The sequence below is a fragment of the Prionailurus bengalensis genome, chromosome E4 (assembly GCF_016509475.1).
Source record: "Prionailurus bengalensis isolate Pbe53 chromosome E4, Fcat_Pben_1.1_paternal_pri, whole genome shotgun sequence".
Classification (NCBI taxonomy): Eukaryota; Metazoa; Chordata; class Mammalia; order Carnivora; family Felidae; genus Prionailurus; species Prionailurus bengalensis.
The window spans coordinates 44,507,273-44,530,393 of NC_057360.1; the positions used below are offsets into that span (position 1 = coordinate 44,507,273).

The following is a 23,121-nucleotide window of genomic DNA, read 5'->3' on the forward strand; positions in this document are numbered from 1 at the left end:
GGGGTGTCTGGGTGGCTCATTCGGTTAAGCATCCAACTTCAGCTCAGGTCACGATCTCCCAGCTCGTGGGTTCGAGCCTCAAGTCAGGCTTTGTGCTGACAGCTCAGAGCCTGGAGCCTGCTGCAGATTCAGTCTCCCTCTTTCTCTGCCCTCCCCCCCCCCCAAATATAAATAAACATTAAAAGTTTTTTAAAAGAAATCATTTACAGAGCTTGACATTAGGCAACGCTTTCACAAACAAGACCCAGACAACGTGAGTGAACTTTGCCAAGAATGAAGTGCTGGTTGATATTTGCGACCTGCTTTTCCCGCAAACCATGTACTTATTCTTTTTTTTTTTTTTTTTAGTTTATTTATCTTTATTTTTTTTTCAATATATGCAATTTATTGTCAAATTGGTTTCCATACAACACCCAGTGCTCATCCCAAAAGGTGCCCTCCTCAATACTCCCTCCCACCCCCCATCAACCCTCAGTTTGTTCTCAGTTTTTAAGAGTCTCTTATGCTTTGGCTCTCTCCCACTCTAACCTCTTTTTTTTTTCCTTCCCCTCCCCCATGGGTTTCTGTTAAGTTTCTCAGGATCCACATAAGAGTGAAAACATATGGTATTTGTCTTTCTATGTATGGCTTATTTCACTTAGCATCACACTCTCCAGTTCCATCCACTTTGTACAAAGGGCCATATTTCGTTCTTTCTCATTGCCACTTAGTACTCCATTGTGTATATAAACCACAATTTCTTTAACCATTCATTAGTTGATGGACATTTAGGCTCTTTCCATAATTTGGCTATTTTTGAGAGTGCTGCTATAAACATTGGGGTACAAGTGCCCCTATGCGTCAGTACTCCTGTATCCCTTGGGTAAATTCCTAGCAGTGCTATTGCTGGGTCATAGGGTAGGTCTATTTTTAATTTTCTGAGGAACCTCCACACTGCTTTCCAGAGTGGCTGCACCAATTTGCATTCCCACCAACAGTGCAAGAGGGTTCCTGTTTCTCCACATCCTCTGCAGCATCTATAGTCTCCTGATTTGTTCATTTTGGTCAGAGACTGGCGTGAGGTGATATCTGAGTGTGGTTTTGATTTGTATTTCCCTGATAAGGAGCGATGTTGAGCATCTTTTCATGTGCCTGTTGGCCATCCGGATGTCTTCTTGAGAGAAGTGTCTATTCATGGTTTCTGCCCATTTCTTCACTGTGTTATTTGTTTTTCGGGTGTGGAGTTTGGTGAGCTCTTTATAGATTTTGGATACTAGCCCTTTGTCCGATATGTCGTTTGCAAATATCTTTTCCCATTCCGTTGGTTGCCTTTTAGTTTTGTTGGTTGTTTCCTTTGCTGTGCAGAAGCTTTTTATCTTCATAAGGTCCCAGTAATTCATTTTTGCTTTTAATTCCCTTGCCTTTGGGGATGTGTCGAGTAAGAGATTGCTACGGCTGAGGTCAGACAGGTCTTTTCCTGCTTTCTCCTCTAGGGTTTTGATGGTTTCCTGTCTCACATTGAGGTCCTTTATCCATTTTGAGTTTATTTTTGTGAATGGTGTGAGAAAGTGGTCTAGTTTCAACCTTCTGCATGTTGCTGTCCAATTCTCCCAGCACCATTTGTTAAAGAGACTGTCTTTTTTCCATTGGATGTTCTTTCCCGCTTTGTCAAAGATTAGTTGGCCATATGTTTGTGGGTCTAGTTCTGGGGTTTCTATTCTATTCCACTGGTCTATGTGTCTGTTTTTGCCATGCACTTATCTTTTAAGGACGTGTCACATACGTGTGTGAAACAACAGGATCACTCTCATTGGACATAAATGAGTTTAACAATTCAAAACTCAAGAAACTGGAATGCTGGATTGTTAAAACTCTATCTTGAAATATGATAAGCATGAAGAGAAGGGAAGCAAAGGGTCTGCTGAATCTCGAGAAGGTGAAGACGCCTCTGCAGCAGCACCGAGCTCAGGAAACCGCGCAGCACTAGGTCTCAGGGAAGCCCCGGTCGTCCCTTCAGTCAGTCCCTCTCGCCCTCCTCTCACCACACACAGGGTGACCACTCTCCGGATCTCTGGGAACATGGAGTCCATCTGCCTTTCTGGTACTCTGCATCAGCTGAGAGATCAGATACTGAGTCTTTAGTATTCAGAGCCTTTCGTGAAAAACCGTGTGTCATTCAACCACGCTGTTGGGTTTAATTGCGGATCATTAATTCTTAGGGCGTGTAATGTTCAATTCTTTGAACATATCTCATTTTATTTGTGTGCCTGCCACTGGGCATCGGGGTGGATTCTCGTTTGCAGCTAACAGAAGTAGTGCCGCTATGAGCCTATTATGAGGTTTTGGTAAAGACAGGTCGTCATTCCTGATGAGTACATACTGAGGAGTGAAATGGTAGGACATGATGCGTGAATACGTGTACGTGTACCAGGTAACATCAGAGAGTTTTCCAAAAGGATTCTGCTAACTGGTGTGCCATCAGCAGTGTATACATTGCTCCAAATCCTCAACACACTTGATGTCTCCAATCTGTGCGATTTTGGCCATTCTGGTGAACACAGACCAGTACCTCTTTGTGGCTTTAATACGCCTTTTGCGGGTGACAAATGAAGTGGAGAACTCGCATGTAGCAACTGGTCATTAGGTATCCTCTTGGGTGAATTCTCTATTCAAGTCTTTTCTGCTGAGTTATCTGTCTTTTACTTATCTCATTGTGGGAATTCTTTCTATACTGTTTGTATATTCTTGGACACATGTACTATAAATATTTTCTCCGTCGATGGGCTGTCTATTTGCTCAGTGTTACATGTTTTTTACTGAGCAGAATTTCTTCATTTTATTTATTTATTTATTTATTATTTTTTTTTTTTTTTAAATTTTTTTTTAAAAATTTTTTTTTTTTCAACGTTTATTTTTATTTTTGGGACACAGAGAGACAGAGCATGAACAGGGGAGGGGCAGAGAGAGAGGGAGACACAGAATCGGAAACAGGCTCCAGGCTCCGAGCCATCAGCCCAGAGCCTGACGCGGGGCTCGAACTCACGGACCGCGAGATCGTGACCTGGTTGAGGTCGCAGGCTTAACCTACTGCGCCACCCAGGCGCCCCAGAATTTCTTCATTTTAAATGGAACAGTTAGATGTTTGCTTTTCATAGTTATGCTTGGGTGTAATTTTTTCAAACATATTCTTCAAGCCTGCTTTGGAAGTTGGTGGCCAGCTTTGGAAGCTGGACACATTTTCAGAGGGTTCAAACCACAAATTCAGGCTGAATTCACTGACACGTGTAAGCAGAAAAGAATTCTGGGTCACTAGTCGCCTTGCACGTCTATGGCTCTAGCCACAGCAGAGACAGTCCTTGTTAACGTCACGGGATAGAATCATTGCAGTGGACGAAAAGAAAATGTTTGGAGCTTAAAACCAAAAATAATTTTCTTGGGGCACCTGTGGCTCAGTTGGTGAAGTATCCGAGGCTTGGTTTTGGCTCAGGTCATGATGTCACACAGTCCCTGAGTTCAATCCCCATCAGGCTCCACACTATGAATGTGAAGACTGCTTGGGATTCTCTCTCTCCCTCTCTCTCCCCCTCTCTGCCCTTCTGCCCCTCCCCCTGCCCCCGGCACGTGCCTGTGCATGTACACTCACTCTCTCCCTCCAAATAAATAAATAAACTTAAAGAGGTTTTCTTAATTTTAAAATTGAATTAAATTTAAAATTGTTTCCCGTTTGGATTAGTACCTTTCGTGTCCTATTTAAGACATCCTTGCCTAGTCCTAGGATGCAATAATGTTTTCCCCTAAAAGCATTGTTTTCTCTTTCACGTTTACAACTCGTTTGACTTGGGTGTATGGTATCTGGTACTAAGAGCGACAGACGTATTTTTAAAATATAGCTATCCAACTGTTTGGGCAATATTTACTGAAAATATCACCGCTTTCCTACTACACTGCTTCACTCTGACTTTTGTCTTAAATCAGGCAACTGGGAATGTGTGAGTCTATTTCTTAATGTCCTCAGTAAGCTCAGTGAGTTCACCAAGCTCATCACACCACAAAAGCTAGAAGTCCTGCTTTAATTTTTTAAAAGATTGTCTTCTAAAGTGTCGATTTCTGGTAACTTGGGGTTCTTCTAGTTATCTTTTAAACTGATTTCTTGCTTAACTTTGTTTGGTCTGAGATGTACTCTCAATAATTCCAATCTTTTAAAATTTCATAAGATTAATATTTAAAACATATAAGGAACTCAACACCCAACAACAAGATATAAACTTAACACTCAAACAACAAATAATCCAGTTAAGAAACGGGCAGAAGACATGAATACGCCTTTTTCCGGAGAACACATCCAGATGGCTAACAGACACATAAAAAGATACTCGACATCTCTCAACATCAGGGAAGTACAACTCAAAACTACAATGACGTATCACCGCACACCTGTCGGAATGGCTAACATAAACAACACAGAAAACAACAGGTGTTGGTGAAGATGTGGAGAGAGGGAAATCCTCTGGCAATGTTGGTGAGAATGCAAACTGGTGCAGCCACTCTGGAAAACAGTAGGGAGGTCTCTCAAAAAGTTAAAAATAGAATTACCCTACAATCTAGCAACTGTACTACGAGGTATCTACCCAAAGGATATAAAAATACTAATTCAAACGGATACATGCACCCCAATGTTTAGAGTAGCAACAACAGCCAAATTATGGAAATAGCCCAAATGTCTAGTGACTGACAAATGGATAAAGAGAGGGTGGTATACATAAAACATAGATACATACATTCACAGATGGTATACATACACATATATATAATGGAATACATATACATGTATGACGTACATATATATTTATAATACACACACACACACACACACACACACACACACACACACATAATGGAACATTTGCCAGCCATAAAAAAAGAATGAAATCTTGCCATTTGAAATGACATGGATAGTGCTACAGAGGATAATTGCTAAGTGACATAGATCAGTCACAGAAAGAAAAATTTCATATGATTTCACTCATATGTGGAATTTAAGAAACAAAACAGAGTGGGAAAAAGAAAAAGAAAACAACAGACACTTAAGTATAGAGAAAAACCTGTTGGTTACCAGAGGGCGGGGGGGGGGGGGGGGATGGATGGAGATCTCCTCCACCCCTCCCACCAGCCCAAAGATTAGGAACACGACAGGGATGTCCATTCTCACCACTATTGTTTAACACAGTTGTGGAAGTCCTAGCTTCAGCAATCAGACAACAAAATGAAATAAAAGGCATCAAAACTGGCAAAGAAGAGGGAAACTTTCACTTTTTACAGAGGACATGATACTCTATATGGAAAACTCGAAAGACTCCACCAAAAGGCCGCTAAAACTGATACATAAAGGCAGCAAAGTCACAGGGTACAAAATCAATACACAGAAATCAGTTGCATTTCTATACACCAATAATGAATCAACAGAAAGAGAAATCAAGAAATTAATCCCATTTACAAGTGCACCAAGAACCATAAAATACCTAGGAACAAACCTAACCAAAGATGTAAAGACCTGTATGTTGAAAACTATAGAAAACGTATGAAGGAAATTGAACGAGACACAAAGAAATGGAAAAATATTCCATCCTCATGGATTAGAGGAATAAATATTGTTAAAATGTCAACACTACCCAAAGCAATCTACACATTCAATGCCATCCCAATCAAAATTGCACCAGCATTCTTCTCAGAGCAAATTTGTATGGAACCACAAAAGACCTTGAGCAGCCCAAGTAATATTGAAAAAAAAAAAACCAAAGTGGGAGTCATTACAGTCCCAGACTTTGGCCTCTACTGCAAAGCTGTAATCATCAAGACCAGGTATCGGCACAAAAACAGATACATAGACAAATGTAATACAGAACCCAGAATAAGACCCACAAATGTATGGCCAACTAATCTTTGGCAAAGCAGGAGAGAATATCCAATGGAAAAAAGACAGTCTCTTTAGCAAATGGTGCTGCAAGAACTGGATACCAACACGTAGAAGAATGAAACTGGACCACTTGGTTACATCATACACAAAAATAAACTCAAAACGGGTGAAAGACCTAAATGTGAGACAGGAAACCATCAAAACCTTAGAGGAGAAAGCAGCCAACAACCTCTCTGATCTCAGTCGCAGCAATTTCTTGCTCAACACATCTTCAAAGGCAATGGAATTAAAAGCAAAAATGAGGGGCGCCTGGGTGGCGCAGTCGGTTAAGCGTCTGACTTCAGCCAGGTGGCGATCTCGCGGTCCGTGAGTTCGAGCCCCGCGTCAGGCTCTGGGCTGATGGCTCAGAGCCTGGAGCCTGTTTCCGATTCTGTGCCTCCCTCGCTCTCTGCCCCTCCCCCGTTCACGCTCTGTCTCTCTCTGTCCCAAAAATAAATAAATGTTGAAAAAAAAAAAAAAGCAAAAATGAACTACGGGGACCTCATCAAGATAAACACCTTCTGCACTGCAAAGGAAACGATCAACAAAATGAAAAGGCAACCAATGGAATGGGAGACGATATCTGCAAATAACATATTGAATAAAGGATTAGTATCCAAAATCTATAAAGAACTTACCAAACTCAACACCTAAAAAACAAATAATCCAGTGAAGAAATGGAAGGAAAACATGAATAGACACTTTTCCCAAAGAAGACATCCAGATAGCCAACAGACACATGAAAAGATGCTCACCACCACTCATCATCAGGGAAATACAAATCAAAACCACAATGAGATACCACCTCACACCCATCAGCGTGACTAAAATTAACAACTCAGGAAACAACAGATGCTGGCGAGGATATGGAGAAATGGGAACCCTCTTGCACTGTTGGTGGGAACGCCAACTGGTGCAGCCTCTCTGGAAAACAATGTGGAGGTTCCACAAAACATTAAAAATAGAACCACCCTACAACCCAGCAATAGCGCTACTAGGAATTTATCCAAAGGATACAGGAGTGCTGATTCATAGGGTTACATGGACCCCAATGTTTACAACAGAGCTTTCAACATAGCCAAATCATGGAAAGAGCTTAAATGTCATAACGGATAAGAGGAATATATATATATATATATATATATATATATATATACACATACATATGTATATATATGTATATATATATATATATACACATATATGTGTATATATATGTGTGTATATATATATATACACATATATATGTATATATATATGTATATATATATATATATTCACTCGTGTGGAACTTGAGAAACTTAACAGAAGACCATTGGGGAAGGGAAGGGGAAAAATAGTTACAAACAAAGAGTGAGGAAGGCAAACCATTAGAGACTCTTAAATACAGAGATCAAATGGAGGGTTGATGGGAGGGGGCTGGGGAAAGGGGAAAATGGGTGATGGGCATTGAGAAGGGCAACTGTTGGCATGAGCACTGGGTATTGTATGTAAGCAATCAACGATGGGAATCTACCCCCAAAACCAAGACCACACGGTACACACTGTATGTTAGCCAATTTGACAACAAATTTCATTAAGAAAAAAAAAAGATACTGTTTGTGATGAAGACACACTGGAGGTGACCACAAGGTCCACTCGGAGAGGACCTCTTCCATCACCACACAGCAGGTAAGAAGGCTCAGCGTCCCTGAGCTTCCTGACCTGGAAAATGTCCCCACGATCTTAAGTGAAACAACAATACAGATAAAGCATAATTCCATTTGGTTGTATTTTTAACCATACACAACAAAATTGTACGCTTTCATAAGCACACATATGCATGTATTCAAGAAGGCTGACAAGAATGTATGCATCAAATGATACGGTTACTTCTAGGAGAAAAGGTTTGTGAGGTGAGGGGGCTTTTGATTTTTCGGAACTGTTCCTGTGAATACTTCCTTATTTATGTTTAAAGGCTGAACAACTCTGTAAAAATACACTACAAGTCACCGAAATGTACCTTTGGAGTTAGTGAATTTTGTAGTATGTAAAATATTTCTCAAGAAAACTATCCAAATAACTTAGGAGCATCTGGGTGGCTCAGTCAGTTAAGCGTCTGACTCTTGGTTACAGCTCAGGTCATGATCCTGGGGCACATGGATTGAATCCCATGTCGGGGGATTCTCTCTCTCTCTCTCTCTCTCTCTCTCTCTCTCTCTCTCTGTCTCTGCCCACTGACATCCTCTCCTTTTCAAAAATAAATAATGAAAAACAGAATTAAAAGAGAGAATGATGATGTAGATGATGAAGAAAAAGGTGTTAAGGCAATGATAGACCAAGAAAGACCAAGAAAATGTCACAGACCAGAGACTAAGACAACATTTACATGCAAAGTGGTATGGAAAGACATTTCATGGAAAAACTGGGGGAATATGAATAAACTCTACAATTATATTCATAGGACTGTGCCAATGTTAATTCCTTATTTTTGATACCTGTACTCTGGTTATAAAAAACGTTATCGTTACAGGAAGCTGGATAAGAACTCTACACTATCTTTGCAACTCTTCCGTAAATGTAAAGTTACTAGAAAAAAAAAAAAATCAGCAGCAGCAAATACACTTGGCCCAGATATAAAGACACCTCCACAGGCTCACTGCCAAGGCCCCAGTGGCCCACCCCAGAAAAACCGTTTGTTTTTTTCTCGTGTAATCCTTTATCCATATGCATTGGAAGCTGTCATTTCTCAAATCTTCCCCCAGTTTTACCCAAGCTTTTCCCCCAAAGGCACAGCGGACTGACACAGTACCTGTTCCCCAGCAAGGCAATGGCACAGAGGTCACCCTTCTGTACCTGAGGCAGACCAGCAGGGGGCACCACGAGTCCTGGCAGCATCAAATCTGCAGCAAACGAAACAAATGCATCACAACCTGTATTCTGCCTCTAAACAATTCCAAGTTCTACTTCATCATTTATTCGCTCACTCAACCTACAAACCTTTATCAGGTATCAGCAAGGTTATTCATAATGAAAATTAAAAGACGGCAACCTCAGTATCACAGCATTTCCCTAGGGGGGCTAGTGGTCCAACTGAAGCACCAAGGCCAGTTCCATGACCTATCTTATTCTGGTTTCCCAAATTTAGCCTACTGACTTAAAGGACAGCCTATGGCAGTTCACAAACTATTTTCTCATTGAAGTACAAAGTACAAAGCTGACTGAAGCCTTTCAACAGCGTCGTAGAGGCCCAGGGACCTCACGGAAGCAGTCAAGAGAGAGATGAAACGCAAACGGGGGAAAAATTCCACTTTTCAACCATATGAATGCAGGAAGCGGGTACATTTATTGGAGTAGTCGGTCCTTCCTAAGCGGGTTTCAGTCGATAGCCAGAATATAGGGAAATCTTCTTACCTGCTCCCCCCACCAGTTTTTCAAGCACCGGAGGCCACGTCGTGAAAGCTGGGAGAAGGTCAGGATAGGACCACAAGGTATACACTGCCCAAAAAGAGACACAGATTTATTGCCAAAAAGTCAATCTCCTGGGGCACTGGCAAAGCCAAACGAGAAGGCCACTTTAATTCAGGGACAGTAAAGGAACTCAGCTCAAAGCTAGAGAAGAGGCTGTGAGGCCCGAAGAGGGTTCATTCTGGTTTTTGTGTGTTTTTGTTCAAATTTAAATGTATTTATTTAAATTCAAGTTAGTTAACATACAGTGTAGTGATGGTTTCTAGGGGTTTCCTTCTTAAAATAGACAGATTCTTTTTTTTTCTAATATACCTTTTTATCTTTTAATAATCGCAATATAAGCGATTACAAATATACATAAAAATGCTTTCAAATCACATAAACATATTTATACCATTATACAGCCATATAAAATGGAAATATGGAAGGATAAATATTAGGATATCACCAAGAATTTCCACACTTGTGAAGGTGGTAAAACTACTGAAAATTGAAAAAGTATGCATATATACAAAAGTACATGTGAATATAATTTTTAAAAATTATAAATGGTAATCACTCTCTTGTCTTTAAAGCTCTCTCCTCAGTGACTAAGGAAATCTTCTGTGGCTATGCTTAGGAAATTACAGGGAGGCAGTGGGCCCACAGGCTTTGCTATTGGAATGAAGAAGGCAGATTCTTAAAAACCTGGATGTCACCTGAGACTGGGAGGCCCCATCATTCCACCTGATTGTAGTTGTAGAAATGGGCACAGCAGGTAAAAGCGGGGACAAACACCAAGGAGGATTCCATTTGTGACCTCAGAAACAAGTAGACTAAGAACAGGGCACCAGCCTGTAAACAATCTGGAAATTTCCACATGTTTATTGTTTGTATTCCCTCTGTTTTCATAGGGATTAGTGGTAAAAACCCTTAGATCAAAAAGCAGCAAAGTGGGGTGGGGGCAGGAGCGGCCCAAGGAGACCGCCCTACGCTGCTGCAGCCCAGCTTAGGGCAAGAAAAGCCCCAGTGACAAAGCAGGTGTCAGCAGCTAGAGACAAAAGGACCCTAGATGTCTGAGTTCTGTCACAAGGAGAGAAAGCAAAGGATCCTGAGAGCCAGATAGAGCCGAAGGAAGAATCCCTGAGAGGTATCTCGATGGGAGTACATCACTAAGACAGCTGGGTACGTGGTTTCATTAACCCACCTTCTTTCCTATCACAGGATCTTTTCAGTCTCTAAAGAAAATCCTGCCAGTCATCGTTTTAAGACGTATTTCCTACATGTCCTGAAATGCCACCCTTTTCGAGACCCCTGCTCCACCCCTAGTTAACCCACTAGGAACTACTATTCCTTCATCTCAGAAGATCTCTTGGCAACCACGCTCTTTCTGTATTGGCCCTTTCATTCTCCCTCCTACGGCAGTAAGTTTCGACCTTGAAAGACCCAAGTCTAGGGACACTGGGCCCGAAACGATTCTTACGGATGGTACTGGGAGATTTGGCACTTACTGTTTTGAGTAAGGCAGGTGAATGAAAGAAATAAGGAGAAACGGATGCCAGGCAAGGATTACAGTAAAGGCCACGTCCATCCTGTTGCCATACCTGTCGGATACAGATTTTTCTCCACCTCGAACAGGATGGGGTTACCACCGCTCACATACACAGTCACTGCATCCCCTCTGTGAGCATACAGTTTCACAATGGTGAGCTCCTCCTTTCCAGGTACCAACACAGAGACCTGATCCGTTCCTAGAGTGGGGAAAGCAGCCATCACATGAGCCCGAAGCTTTCTCCTGCAGAAAGCAAACCAATGAGTGGTATGAATCGTGCCTGGATGCATTTTGAGAAATGCAAAGGATTCGGAAGGACTTACTATCAAATCAAGGGGCCAAGGAAAAACTGCTTTATGATGCCCTACTCTCGTACACTCTTCCAAAACATCCTATTCTCTTTCACATCCCATGTCTCCTCTATTGTCACATATTCTTGGGGGCGAGACTTTCCATTTTACGAACAAAGAGGGAAAGTGAGATCCAGGCAGTAACCAAGTTAGCCTGACTGGAAATTCAGCCCTGCCTTCCTGCCTCTATGCCTAGCCCTCGCGCCCACTCCCTTCTCTCTATGCTTGGCAAACCTGTCCAGATGGTTAAAAAGCTATACCAGGGCACCAAGAGTGACAACTATAGAACACGGGGTCCAAAATTCGCAACGTGCTATCTGCGTTTGCGACACTGTCTGAACAGATACAGGTCTCCTCAAAACATGTCCCTTAATTCTCCCTCACCTCTCCCTCCATCTGTCTGTCTCTCCTGCCAGAAGTAATCACTAGACACTTTTCCTCCTATCGTTGTAGTTCTCGGTTCCCCATCTGACTTCTCCTCAGGGACTCTAAGCTCTTAGGAGAGTGGCACCCTGTCTGTCTGTCTTCCTTCCTTCTTTCCTTTCTTTCTTTTTTTGGCGCCCTCAGCAATACCTTCTATAGATCGCAGTCAGTAAGCGCTCATTGAATTACGTTTTCCTTTAAACGAACTACAATATCCAAAAGATAGCCTGGGAGATAAATCAGGCCTCCTCTCCCTCTTCACCCTCAAAACATGTCTATTCCAGCCTGGTCCCCTGGGGTCCCTTCCGCCGCGGGACCCCTCGGCCTCCACCCCGGGTCGGCTGAGCTAGTCCAAAGACGGTTGTGGGCCAGCCGGGATGGAGAAATGGCTGGGTGTCCTGGTGGGCGGAACAGGGCCCTCCTCTCCCTCACCTGTCCGACCCCTTGATGGCCGTGTTGGACTTGACCCGAAAGGCCTTGGCAAACATGTCTGCTGGAGTGGCCTGGGGAAGAGAAGGAGAGCACAGACGCCAGGGGCCGTCAGGAACGCGACAACGCGGCACCGTCCCCACCCGCAGCCCTGGGGGCAGCCATGCTGGGGCCCGGCCGGCAAAGAGGCCCGGCTGGAAACCCGGGCCGCGCAGCTTCGCGCCTTTCGCCGCTGCCCAGACCGCGGCCGCCCCTACTGACAGGACCCGGAACTGAAGCGGGGGGGCGGGGCCCGGGGAAGGCGGGGCGCATTCCCGCTCCGGCCCTGCGCCTGCGCGACTGGCTGGCTCCTGCACGCCTGCAGGGGTCCCGCGGTGGCTAAGGTGCCTCTGTCTATTGCCGCTCAGTAGGCGTTAGGGCGTCTAGACTTCCCTTCAGTTAAATTCAGCCCCACAGAAGTAATTGACCCTTGTGTTTTATTCGTTTCGTAGCCCTCTCGAATGGTTTTCTTAAGGGCTTTGTTTGTCTTTGCATTTAATGGCACGCTAGGAAGTCTCCGAATTTTCTCTTTAGTTTTAAATTTACATGGGGTGATAGCAATACGGGGAATCCGCCCTCGCCCAAGGTTTGCGCCTCATGTTATGAGTAAAAACACTACAAACAATCTTCAAATCTGTTTTAAAATATTTTTGACCACCTGTGGGTAACTTTTGCAAAGCGTTATTGCATTTTGCGTCAGGTGTTATTTGGGGAGAGAGGGGTTTCCAAAACTAATTAAATTATTCACGTTGCTTATTAAAAAAAAATCTGTGAGCCAGATTAGGGTCAGGTTATGGCTTGGCTTCTCCCTAGCAACGTGATCCTGGGCCAGCGGCTTATTCTTTCCAAAACCCTTGCATTCTCTGAAAGATGTGCATGGAGTACCTACGTCATAGGGATCCATGAGAAACGATTGAGGTAATGAATGTGATGGGTTACACAGTGTTTTGCAAATTTGCAGTCATATTTTTCAAAACTCTGACAGGTGTGAAGTTTTGGGTTTCCCTGAAAGGGACTGCTGTGTGCCCTGGAGGCATGGATTTAAAGACCTGGGGTCTTGGCTCCTACTAGGTTAATTTTTGCGTATGGGAACGGTTAAGGGCAGAGTGTCCATCCACCAAGAAATAAATACTAATTGCTCGTTCGCTGACACAGTTACACAAAGGAGGATTTCACACTGGGCGTCCAAAGATTAGGTCTCCCAGTCTCTGCCAGCCACCAGGATTCTTACAAGGGCCCCTAACGTGGCCTGGGGCCAGGCGCAACTTGGGCTCCTCCTACCCTTCTGACCTAGGAGGCCTTTATAATCAAGCACCCCAGCGACAAGGCCAAGGTCAGAGGAGCCCAGAGGAGGCCAGTGCCAGACAGCCTTTTCCCTTCTGGCTCCCAACGCAGCCACATGTGGGGACGCTTGATCCAGACTGTGCTGGTGACCAGTGTCTACCGCAGCACAGCTACTGAGGCAGCCTCTGTGCAGGGAGCTGAGGAAGGCTATTCAAGAGAAGATTAGAATGATAAATACGAAAACAGCAAGGTGCAGATAAATATGTAAAATCACCTCCCTTCTATATATTGAAAAAAGGAGATTAATAAACACTGGGAGGATGACAGAAACTAATAACAATATAACTTTATTAAATGAGGAAACAGATAAATGATGGAAAAAGCTTACTCTTCAGAGAGCCTTGTCATGTGACTTTGACTTTTGAAACATGTAGCTGTTTTTCATATCTAAAAAGTTTAGCTTAAGAGAGGAAGAAGCATGATTTAAAATTAAAATATGAATGCAAATAAGTGTAAAACTGTATTAAGTTGGGAAGTGAACCAATCAGAGATAAGGATTATTTGAAGTCATTTTGGAAGAGAGTACTTACATTCAGAGTTGAACATCCCGGGACAAAATAAATGCAAAGACATTGTAACCTTCATTCAGTAGTTTAACTGGTAGTGTTAATGTTTGCATTAAACTTTTTATATTATTTTTGCAAATGTTGAAACGTAAGAATATGTGAGTAAAGAGAAGAGACAGAAAATGTATTAGAAAGTTTTTAACCCTGTGTTATTAAACTTGAATTGTAAGATCCAATAGGAGCAAATGAATTTTAAATTTCACTTCTATTTCAGTCTTCTGATAAGCCAAAAGACATTTAAAGTCGTTTCCACAGTGTTGAACATTTCTATTTCAACATAATTCTCTTCACAGGATGGTACAATTCTTGGGCTCTAAACACTATTTCCCAGTAAAAGGAATCAGACCCCTTTGGAAAGCTGTATGCTTACAGGCATTGGGCAGGGAAATACCCAGAGAGCCTGGAACATCATGTTGTCTTAAAAAATGCTCAAAGAATAATGGGGTATAACAAAGCAATCAGCAGCAGGTTTCAAGAGGTTCTCAACTAGGCAAATTTGGGATAATTTGAGCTTCAAAGACAATGCCTAGAATTAATTATGACAAATTGAATAAATAACAATTCAGGAATCCATGCTGATTTTTTATTTATTTATTTATTTATTTATTTATTTATTTATTTATTTATTATTTTGAGAGAGAGAGGAGAGCTCGGTGGGGATAGTGGGGAAAATGGAAAGAGAGAAAGAATCTTAAGCAGGCTCCCCACTCAGCACACAGCCCAGAGCTCAAGCCCTGGGCTCGATCCCATGACCTGAGCCAAAATCCTGTTGGATGCTCCACTGACTGAGCCACCCAGGTGCCCCGGTGATACATTTAAAAAATAAATAAATAAATATGCATATATATATATATATATATATATATATATATATATATATGGGGCGCCTGGGTGGCTCAGTAGGTGGAGCATCTGACTTCAGCTCAGGTCATGATCTCGCTGCTCTGAATTCACGTCCCGCGTTGGGCTGTGGGCTGGCAGCTCAGAGCCTGGAGCCTGCTTCAGATTCTGTGTCTCCCCCTCTCTCTGCCCCAACCCACTCACATTCTATTTCTGTCTCTCTCAAAAATAAATAAACATTAAAAAAAATTTTAAAAATGTGTATATATGTAAAGCTATCAGAAGGTCACTATTATCAAGTTCTTATTCTAAAATATTCCTATTTAGTACCAAGGGCACAATAGTTGGATTCTAAACACTATTTCCCAGTAAAAAGAATCACGGGTGCCTGGGTGGCTCAGTTGGTTAAGTGTCCGACCTCCACTCAGGTCACAATCCCGCGGTTCATGGGTTCACGCCCTGCGTCTGGCTCTGTGCTGACAGCTCAGAGCCTGGAGCCTGTTTTAGATTCTGTGTCTCCCCCTCTCTCTGCCCCTCCCCCACTCATGCCCTATCTCTCTCTCTCTCTCTCTCTCTCTCAAAAATAAATAAACATTAAAAAAAAAGATTCAGACCTTTTTGGAAACATGTATGCTTACAGATATTGGGCAGGGAAGTATACAGCAAGCCTGGATCATCATGTTGTACTAAAAAGAAAAGAAATGCTCAAAGAATAATGGGGTACAACAAGGCTATAAGGAGCTCATTTCAAGAGGCTCTCACTAGCCAAATTTGGGATAATTTGAGCTTCAGAAATAATGACTATATTTAATTGTGACAGTTGAATAAATAAAAATTCATGAATTCATGCTGATACATTTATTATTTTGTTAAATTTTAAAATTTATTATTATTATTATTAGTAGTAGTAGTAGTAGTAGTAGTAGTAGTATTTGAGAGTGAGAACTCCATGGGTGGAAGAGGGGCAAAGGGAGAGAGAGCAAGAATCTTAAACAGGCTCCACACTCAGCACAGAGGCTGAGCTGGAGCCCAGGGCTCAATCCCATGACCCTGGGATCATGAACTGAGCCAAAATCTAGCCAGATGCTCAACCAACTGAGCTACCCAGGCTCCCCACTGATACAACTTTTAACAAAAGAAAAAGAAAAAGAACAAATATCTCTAAAGCCATCAGAAGGTGGCTTTATCAAGTCCTTACTCCAAAAATTGGAAATTAAAGAGCAAATATAAACATTTACCAAATCTTTTTAGGTAAAAGTATTAAGGAGTTGGCAAATCAACAGTCATCTTTACACGGGAATGGCAATAAATGCAGAAAAATATTAGATTAATCTTAAAAGTTGCTATTTCACAGCCCAAAATGAAAATAATTGGTTATAGGCCATATTGGTTACAAGGCAAGTGTCATACATACATTCCACAAGCTTTGGGTGAAAGGTTCTGGAGAAATAGTATATACACCAATATTGACAGCAAAGATAACTTGTGGATTGTAACACTATTCCTTTAAATGTGAGAAAACTGACTGTCATTTGTGATTCAGGTTTAGATAAATCGGCTCCAGTAGAGACAGCCTGGTTTCTCATTCTGAGAATACCACTTGACTTGATGCAAATGAAGGAAGAAGATATCACCTTAAGATACTTTTACCTTGGATGAGCACTGGGTGTTGTATGGAAACCAATTTTAATAATAAAGTCTTTTTTTTTTTCAACGTTTATTTATTTTTGGGACAGAGAGAGACAGAGCATGAACTGGGGGAGGGGCAGAGAGAGAGGGAGACACAGAATCGGAAACAGGCTCCAGGCTCTGAGCCATCAGCCCAGAGCCCGACGCGGGTCTCGAACTCACGGACCGCGAGATCGTGACCTGGCTGAAGTCGGACGCTTAACCGACTGCGCCACCCAGGCGCCCCTGTATGGAAACCAATTTGACAATAAATTTCATATATTAAATGAAAATACTTTTACCTTGATTATATCTTTATTTTCATCCTAAAAATTTCATGTTTTTGTAGAAGTTAAAAATGTTTTCGGTCAATTGATTTTAACTGTTTATGATGTTTAAAATGTATGAATTTAAAAATTGCATTTCAGACTCTTGTGGTTGAATGTGTTCAAAACTCTCTATACCAGCAAAATCGTGGAGATGTCATTAGATTTGAACATCTTTACCAAAGAGGTCTTCATAGTTCTCAACATGTATTGCCTTACTTTATCTTTATTTTAAAACAACATATTCTTGTGGTTCAAAGGTGATGTATATTAAAGACAGATACAATGCAGAATGCAGGTTAGTATTAAGAAGTTAAACAGCTACTCTTAGCCCTAGTTTCTCTAAATTCTGCTGTCAATTTTTTATTGTGCTTCCTGACAATCTTTGTTTTATAAATATTTATTCAGTGTTCAAAGCACACTGTGTGTGTTTACATTTGACATCAGATTTTTTGTTACTTATCATGTCATGTTATCATAGTTATGTACCCAGTTCGATTCTAATCTCCCTTTATTCTTTCTTTAATTTTTATTGTGCTAGAGAGTTATCTTGTAGGAGATCATGTATTCCATTATTTTTTTGGTATATCTGTCTTTTGATAGATAAGCAAAAGTAAGTAATAACTACTTACATCGTGTTAACATAGGTATGACATAGTTAGGTTTTGAAGTGTTTCTGAAGTGAAATTATTTTGAAGATGGAAAAGCCTTTTCTCCCATTTCCTCCAAAATGGACGGTCTCAGGAAGGCTCAGAAGTTACTGAGGAAGATTTGAGAAAGGTAGGAGAAAGATGCATAGAAGTCGTCACTGTAGTGATTGAATCTCATTTCTTGTCATAGATATTTTTTTAATAGGACACAAAGCATTTTGGTTTGCCAAGTTTTAATGAAGTGCCTTTAAGAAGTGATTTATTCACTTCTCAGATTATAATTACATCATCCATGAAATATTTAACACAAATTCTGATATGAATATAAAGGAGTTTAACAATACCTGACAAAATAAGCATGAAAAATTTGAATAAATGTACATGTTTTAATTTTAGGACTGCATCTTAACCATATTTTATACACAAACAGGATAGGTCAGTTTCCCGTCCCAACAGGTTGCTCGGAATGTTTGTTGTGATGTCTGTCTACGATATCCAGATTTACATTGAAATTGAACAGTTTCCCTTGTTTGGAAATATCTCTTTTTCTTAGAAGACGATCCTAATTGTATGTTATGTTTTCTCATGGTTTCTTCTGATACCATACAAACATCTGAAGATTTAAAAAAAATGAACATAAGCATTAAGTAGTAAACAAATATTTTCCACAGAATTTCAGACTTTCAAAGTAGAATTGTCTGCACAGGTCCAGGGCTTTGTTCTCAAAACCTTTTCCAACCAGTTCATTGAAAATCCATCACATAGATGTAAATCATTTTAAATGATTAACGATGTAAAAATGAGGTACTGTGTTTAAGGTGTGCTAATTAAATGTTATAATGAAAGATGCATCATGTCAATAACAATAGGAAGAGCTTTCATTAAAGAATATTTTGTGGCTGTGGTTGCTTGAATAAGACTTTTTTTCTAATTTTATTTCTTCACATATTAATATTTGGTAGTCAAACATTTGATAGAATGATTGTGGTTAATCCATGAATATTCTGTTAAGAAAGCAAAACACCTTTCTCATTATAGTGATTTTCCCAGGATCCAGGTGAATATTAAGATATTTACCCAAGCACTTTGGCGGTTCTGACCACTGTCCATATCTGCATGTGATGACCTTGTTTCCCTCAAGCACATACAAGGACTGGCACTGGTACTCAACAGATGACCCTGGAGCATATTCTGATGTTGGGAATGTGGTCATGTCTCCATTGTCAATAGCCGGAGGGGGCCCACAGTTTTCTTTAGGGTCTAAAAAAGAATATTATTTGATTTATTGAACATCCAAAGAAAAACAGGGTAAAGTAAAGCAAATAAAAATATAGCATAATATACAACATCAAGACTTGTGATTTCTGCTGACAGAAATGATTCATTGGAGAAATTCTAATCACTTAAACTGAGAAGAACACTTTTAAGCACTTCCTTTTATCTCACATGAAAGCACACACAAAGCATTAAGAAATTGTCTGCTTTGCAGTATTCTGGTATTAAAAAACATTTTCCCTAGTGAATAAATGCCAGACAGATGGAGAGCTAATATACACAAAGAAATTTTCTCATTAGTTACAACTTATTGTAGTGTCTATTGGATCTCAAGTCACTGTGTATTGACTTTCATTGTTATTACAAAAGAAACATCAGCTTTAATTAAGTCAAAGAATTACAAATTTGTATAATGTGAAAGGGAATTGTTGGCCTCCTATTCTGGACAAGGTGAGGTAGAAACATTTCTGCTAATCCCTTTGCTAATAAGTAAAACTAAAAACCCTGAACGTATCATAAAAAACAATAAAAGGGATTATGGAAGATGCAGAGTAGATATCGATCTAATCAGAGACCTTGGGATTCAAGGAATTACACTGTAGTTAGTGAGTTTGGGTTTTCATTGTCTCTTCTATGGATCCTGGACTGAGCACTGAAGAAGACTGGAACCCAGAAACAATATTAAGTTCATGGAAAAAAAAATTCCAAGAATTGCCTGCTCTCTTTAGCCAAAGGCCCAGGAATGGAGTATTCTAACAAGACAGAAGTATTTTTTACAGTATTTGAATAACTCCGAAAAAACATCATCAAGAAACCTTGGCCATTCCTCTCCACGTGTTGCTCAGAGATCAACAGTGATCAACACAGGCCACGTGAGGTGCCCAGACTTCTATCCACACTCAGGGAACAAGACGCCTCTCCACTTTCCATGGTGTCAGTGGAGGCCAAGAGGGAAGTCTGGACTTATACTCTGGCAGTTTTGGAGGCCTGATAAATAAGAGATATCAATAAAATCCGGAGCCTTAAAACATAATATCCCAAATGTCTAGAAAAGAACTGAAAATCATTCATTGTAGGGGTGCCTGGGTGGCTCGGTGGGTTGAGCATCCAACTCTTGATTTGCACACAGGTCACGATCTCACGGTTCGTGAGTTTGAGCCCTGTGTTGGGCTCTGTGCTGGCAGAGAGGAGCCTGCTTGGGATTCTCTCTCCCTCTCTCTGCCCCTCCCCTGCTCACACACTGGAATGAGTGCTCACTTTCCTAAAATAAATACACCTTTAAAAAAAGAGAGACAAACATCACTCATTATGCCAAAGACCAGGAAAACCTCAAAAGAGAAAAGATAATCAACACATGGCAACATCGAGATGACACAGATAATGGAATTATTTAGTGATGGTTTTTCAAAATCCAATGGGAATTATAGAACAGAAAAATAGAATAATGGATTTTTAAAAATCCTCACTGGATGGGCTCTATCATGGGTTACAGATGACAGAAGGATAAATAAACTCGAATACAGAATACAGACTACTCACTTTGAAAACAAACAAAAGTGGACAGGGCTTCAGGGACCAGTAAGAGTATAGCAAAAGACTGGACAACCAGAAAGAGAAAAGAAAGGGGTTAGAGATGAAAACAAACAAGCAAACAAACAAACAAAAAACCCTCAAACAATAATGGCTGAAAATTTCCCCTGTTGGGCACAAGGCATAAACATTCATACTGAAAAAGCCAAACAGGACAATCCTAAAGAAATTCAAGCCAAGATACATCATAATCAAACTGAGGAAAACTAAAGAAAAGGAAAAATCTCAAAAGCAGCTACACAGAAATTAGGCAAACCTCTAAGGGAAAAAGGGTTCAAGTGTCCGTGGGGTTCTCATCTGTGTCCATGGAGCCAGAGAGAAGTGACAACGTTTCTCAAGTGCTAGAAGAAAAGAAACTGTCATCTCTGAATGCCACATCCAGTGATGCCATCCTTAGGATACAAGGGAGAAATAAAGACCTTCTGAGACAATGGAAAAGGGGGAAAATATCTCCAGCAGATCTATCTTTAAAGAATTGCTACAGGAATTCTTCAAATAGCACCGAAAAGATAACAGAAGGAGGACTGAGACTTCACGCAGGAAGAAAGAACAAGGCAGCTGAGAAAAATAAGGGTAAATATAATAGACTCTTTTTCCTAAGGAGTTTGTTATATTGGATGTTTGGGCAACATTGTGTCATTTCCTATAGTGCTCAACATATGTAGAAGAAACACTTAACATTTATCCCCCCCCAACCCCCCACAAAAGGTATTTATGTTTAAAATGTGGGAGGGTAAGAGGTGCCTGAGGGTTTTAGTCACTTAAGCACCTGACTCTTGATCTCAGCTCAAATCTTGATCTCAGGGTGGTGAGTTCAAGCCCCGCAATGGGTTCCACGCTGGCTGTGAAGCCTACTTAAAAAAAAAAAAAAAAAAAAAAGTAAAATAAAATAAAATGTGGGGAGGATAAATGGACCTAAATCGAAGTAAGGTTTCCACATTTCACTTGAAGTGGTAAAATGTCAATTCCAGGAGGAGTGATAAGCTATCTATGTGCATCTTAATATTAGGGCAACCACTAATGAAACTATACAATGAGATATGCCCCCAAACAATATAGAGGTGTCAAAATAATATTATTTTAAGATGTTTCAAAAATCTACAGTGATGAGAAGAAAGGAAATGGAAGTGAGAAACAGGAAACACAAAACAAACAGTAAAATGCCTGACACAGCCCTAATCTATCAAAAACTACTTTAAGTGTAAGTGGTTTAAATACTTCAGTGAAAAGACTGAAATGGCAGAGGGCACACATAAACAAGAACCAACCGTCTGGCGTCTAAAGAAACTCACTTTAAACACGAAGACATAGGTGGGATCAAAGTAAAAGACTGGAAAATATATATGCCAGGCGAAAGTGGATTTGAAAAACAAGTGGCTATAGTATCTCCTTCGTTGGCTCCCCTTCTTTCGTAAACTCTAAATGCTGGAGTGTCCTATGATCAAGTTCTCAGACTTTTTCTTCAGTATACACTAATTCCTGGGTTGAGCTCAACTAGTAACCTTCCTTTAAATATAATCCACACGCTGAAGAAGCCCAAATTTGTATCAAGTTCTGTGATCACGCCCCAGCTGCGGATTCCATGTCTCCAAGTGGAATTTCATGGAGCTGTCAAATGTCCTCAATGTATCTTTAATACATTTATTCCTCAGGAAATAACCGAGGGTCTTAATGCTTAACCCAGAAAGAATTTTCCATGACTCCAGCTGTCCTAATCTGGTCAAATCTTTCATAAAATAACTACATCCACAAAAGAGTCCACTGAAAGAAAAAACTGGATTTTAAGCACCATCATTTTATTTGAGATTAAAAAATGAACCAAAATAACTACTTCATTATATATTTATATTAACATATTTAGTCCCTGAAATATTCTCTTAATATTTAAGGAGAATATTTTTTTTAATTTTTTTTTAACGTTTTATTTATTTTTGGGACAGAGAGAGACAGAGCATGAACGGGGGAGGGGCAGAGAGAGAGGGAGACACAGAATCGGAAGCAGGCTCCAGGCTCCGAGCCATCAGCCCAGAGCCTGACGCGGGGCTTGAACTCACGGACCGCGAGATCGTGACCTGGCTGAAGTAGGACGCTCAACCGACTGCGCCACCCAGGCGCCCCTAAAGAGAATATTTTAAGGGAAATAAAACACTTTACCTAGGCACTGAGGTGGTTGTGTCCAGTTCCCATTTGAACATGTCACTTCTCTGCCCCCAACCAGGTAAAAAGGTATGATGCATTCATAACGTGCCCTCTGACCAGGTAGATACTTAGACCTCTCATCCAGTATAATAGCATTTTTCACTCTGGGTGGATTCCCACAGGAAATATCTGAATAGAAAGAAAAAAAGTAGCATCTCTAACCTAATGGTCATTTTGAATAGCAAATCAACGAATGGGATTCCAAATAGATCTCTAAGAGGATTTTAAATCAACAGTTAATCTGTCATGAAAGGCTGCTAATTTTAAGAAATTTACATATAAGACTGAAGGAGATAAAGCAATATATTTTATTTTATAAGACTTGGCAAAATAACAGAAAAATAAATGTATAATTGACAAAAACAGCCTTCAATGACTCTTTTTTGCAAACGCTTAAGGACATTTCAATGCATAATGTGTAATTCACCAGTGAGATTCAGGTGGACGTAAATATAACAGGCTATAGGTATGGCTCCTAGACTGGAGTATACACTGAATCCCTTGGGAATTGT

At 40.7% G+C, this 23,121-nt stretch overlaps 2 protein-coding genes across 10 annotated transcripts in view; both read right to left on the bottom strand.

Moving 5' to 3' along the window:
* Positions 1–3,654: 3,654 nt before the first annotated feature.
* On the bottom strand, positions 3,655–14,041 carry LOC122475924. The gene is made up of 7 exons (XM_043568062.1): positions 14,026–14,041; positions 13,433–13,642; positions 12,116–12,470; positions 10,963–11,153; positions 9,326–9,409; positions 8,724–8,814; positions 3,655–4,525 (listed from the first exon to the last, which is right to left on the bottom strand). The coding sequence occupies exons 1-7, from the start codon at positions 14,039–14,041 to the stop codon at positions 4,426–4,428; spliced, it is 1,047 nt and encodes a 348-aa protein (XP_043423997.1). The 3' UTR covers positions 3,655–4,425.
* A 3,720-nt stretch (positions 14,042–17,761) lies between these two features.
* The window catches only part of CFH (complement factor H), a 108,290-nt gene continuing 102,930 nt past the window's right edge, over positions 17,762–23,121 (bottom strand). For all 9 annotated transcript variants that reach the window (XM_043568358.1, XM_043568360.1, XM_043568356.1 and 6 more), the window contains 3 exons: positions 22,565–22,738; positions 18,623–18,805; positions 17,762–18,158 (listed from right to left, as the gene is read on the bottom strand). In XM_043568358.1, coding sequence (XP_043424293.1) covers positions 17,962–18,158; positions 18,623–18,805; positions 22,565–22,738 — 554 coding nt within the window. In that variant the 3' untranslated portion in view covers positions 17,762–17,961. The remainder of the gene's footprint in view (positions 18,159–18,622; positions 18,806–22,564; positions 22,739–23,121) is intronic.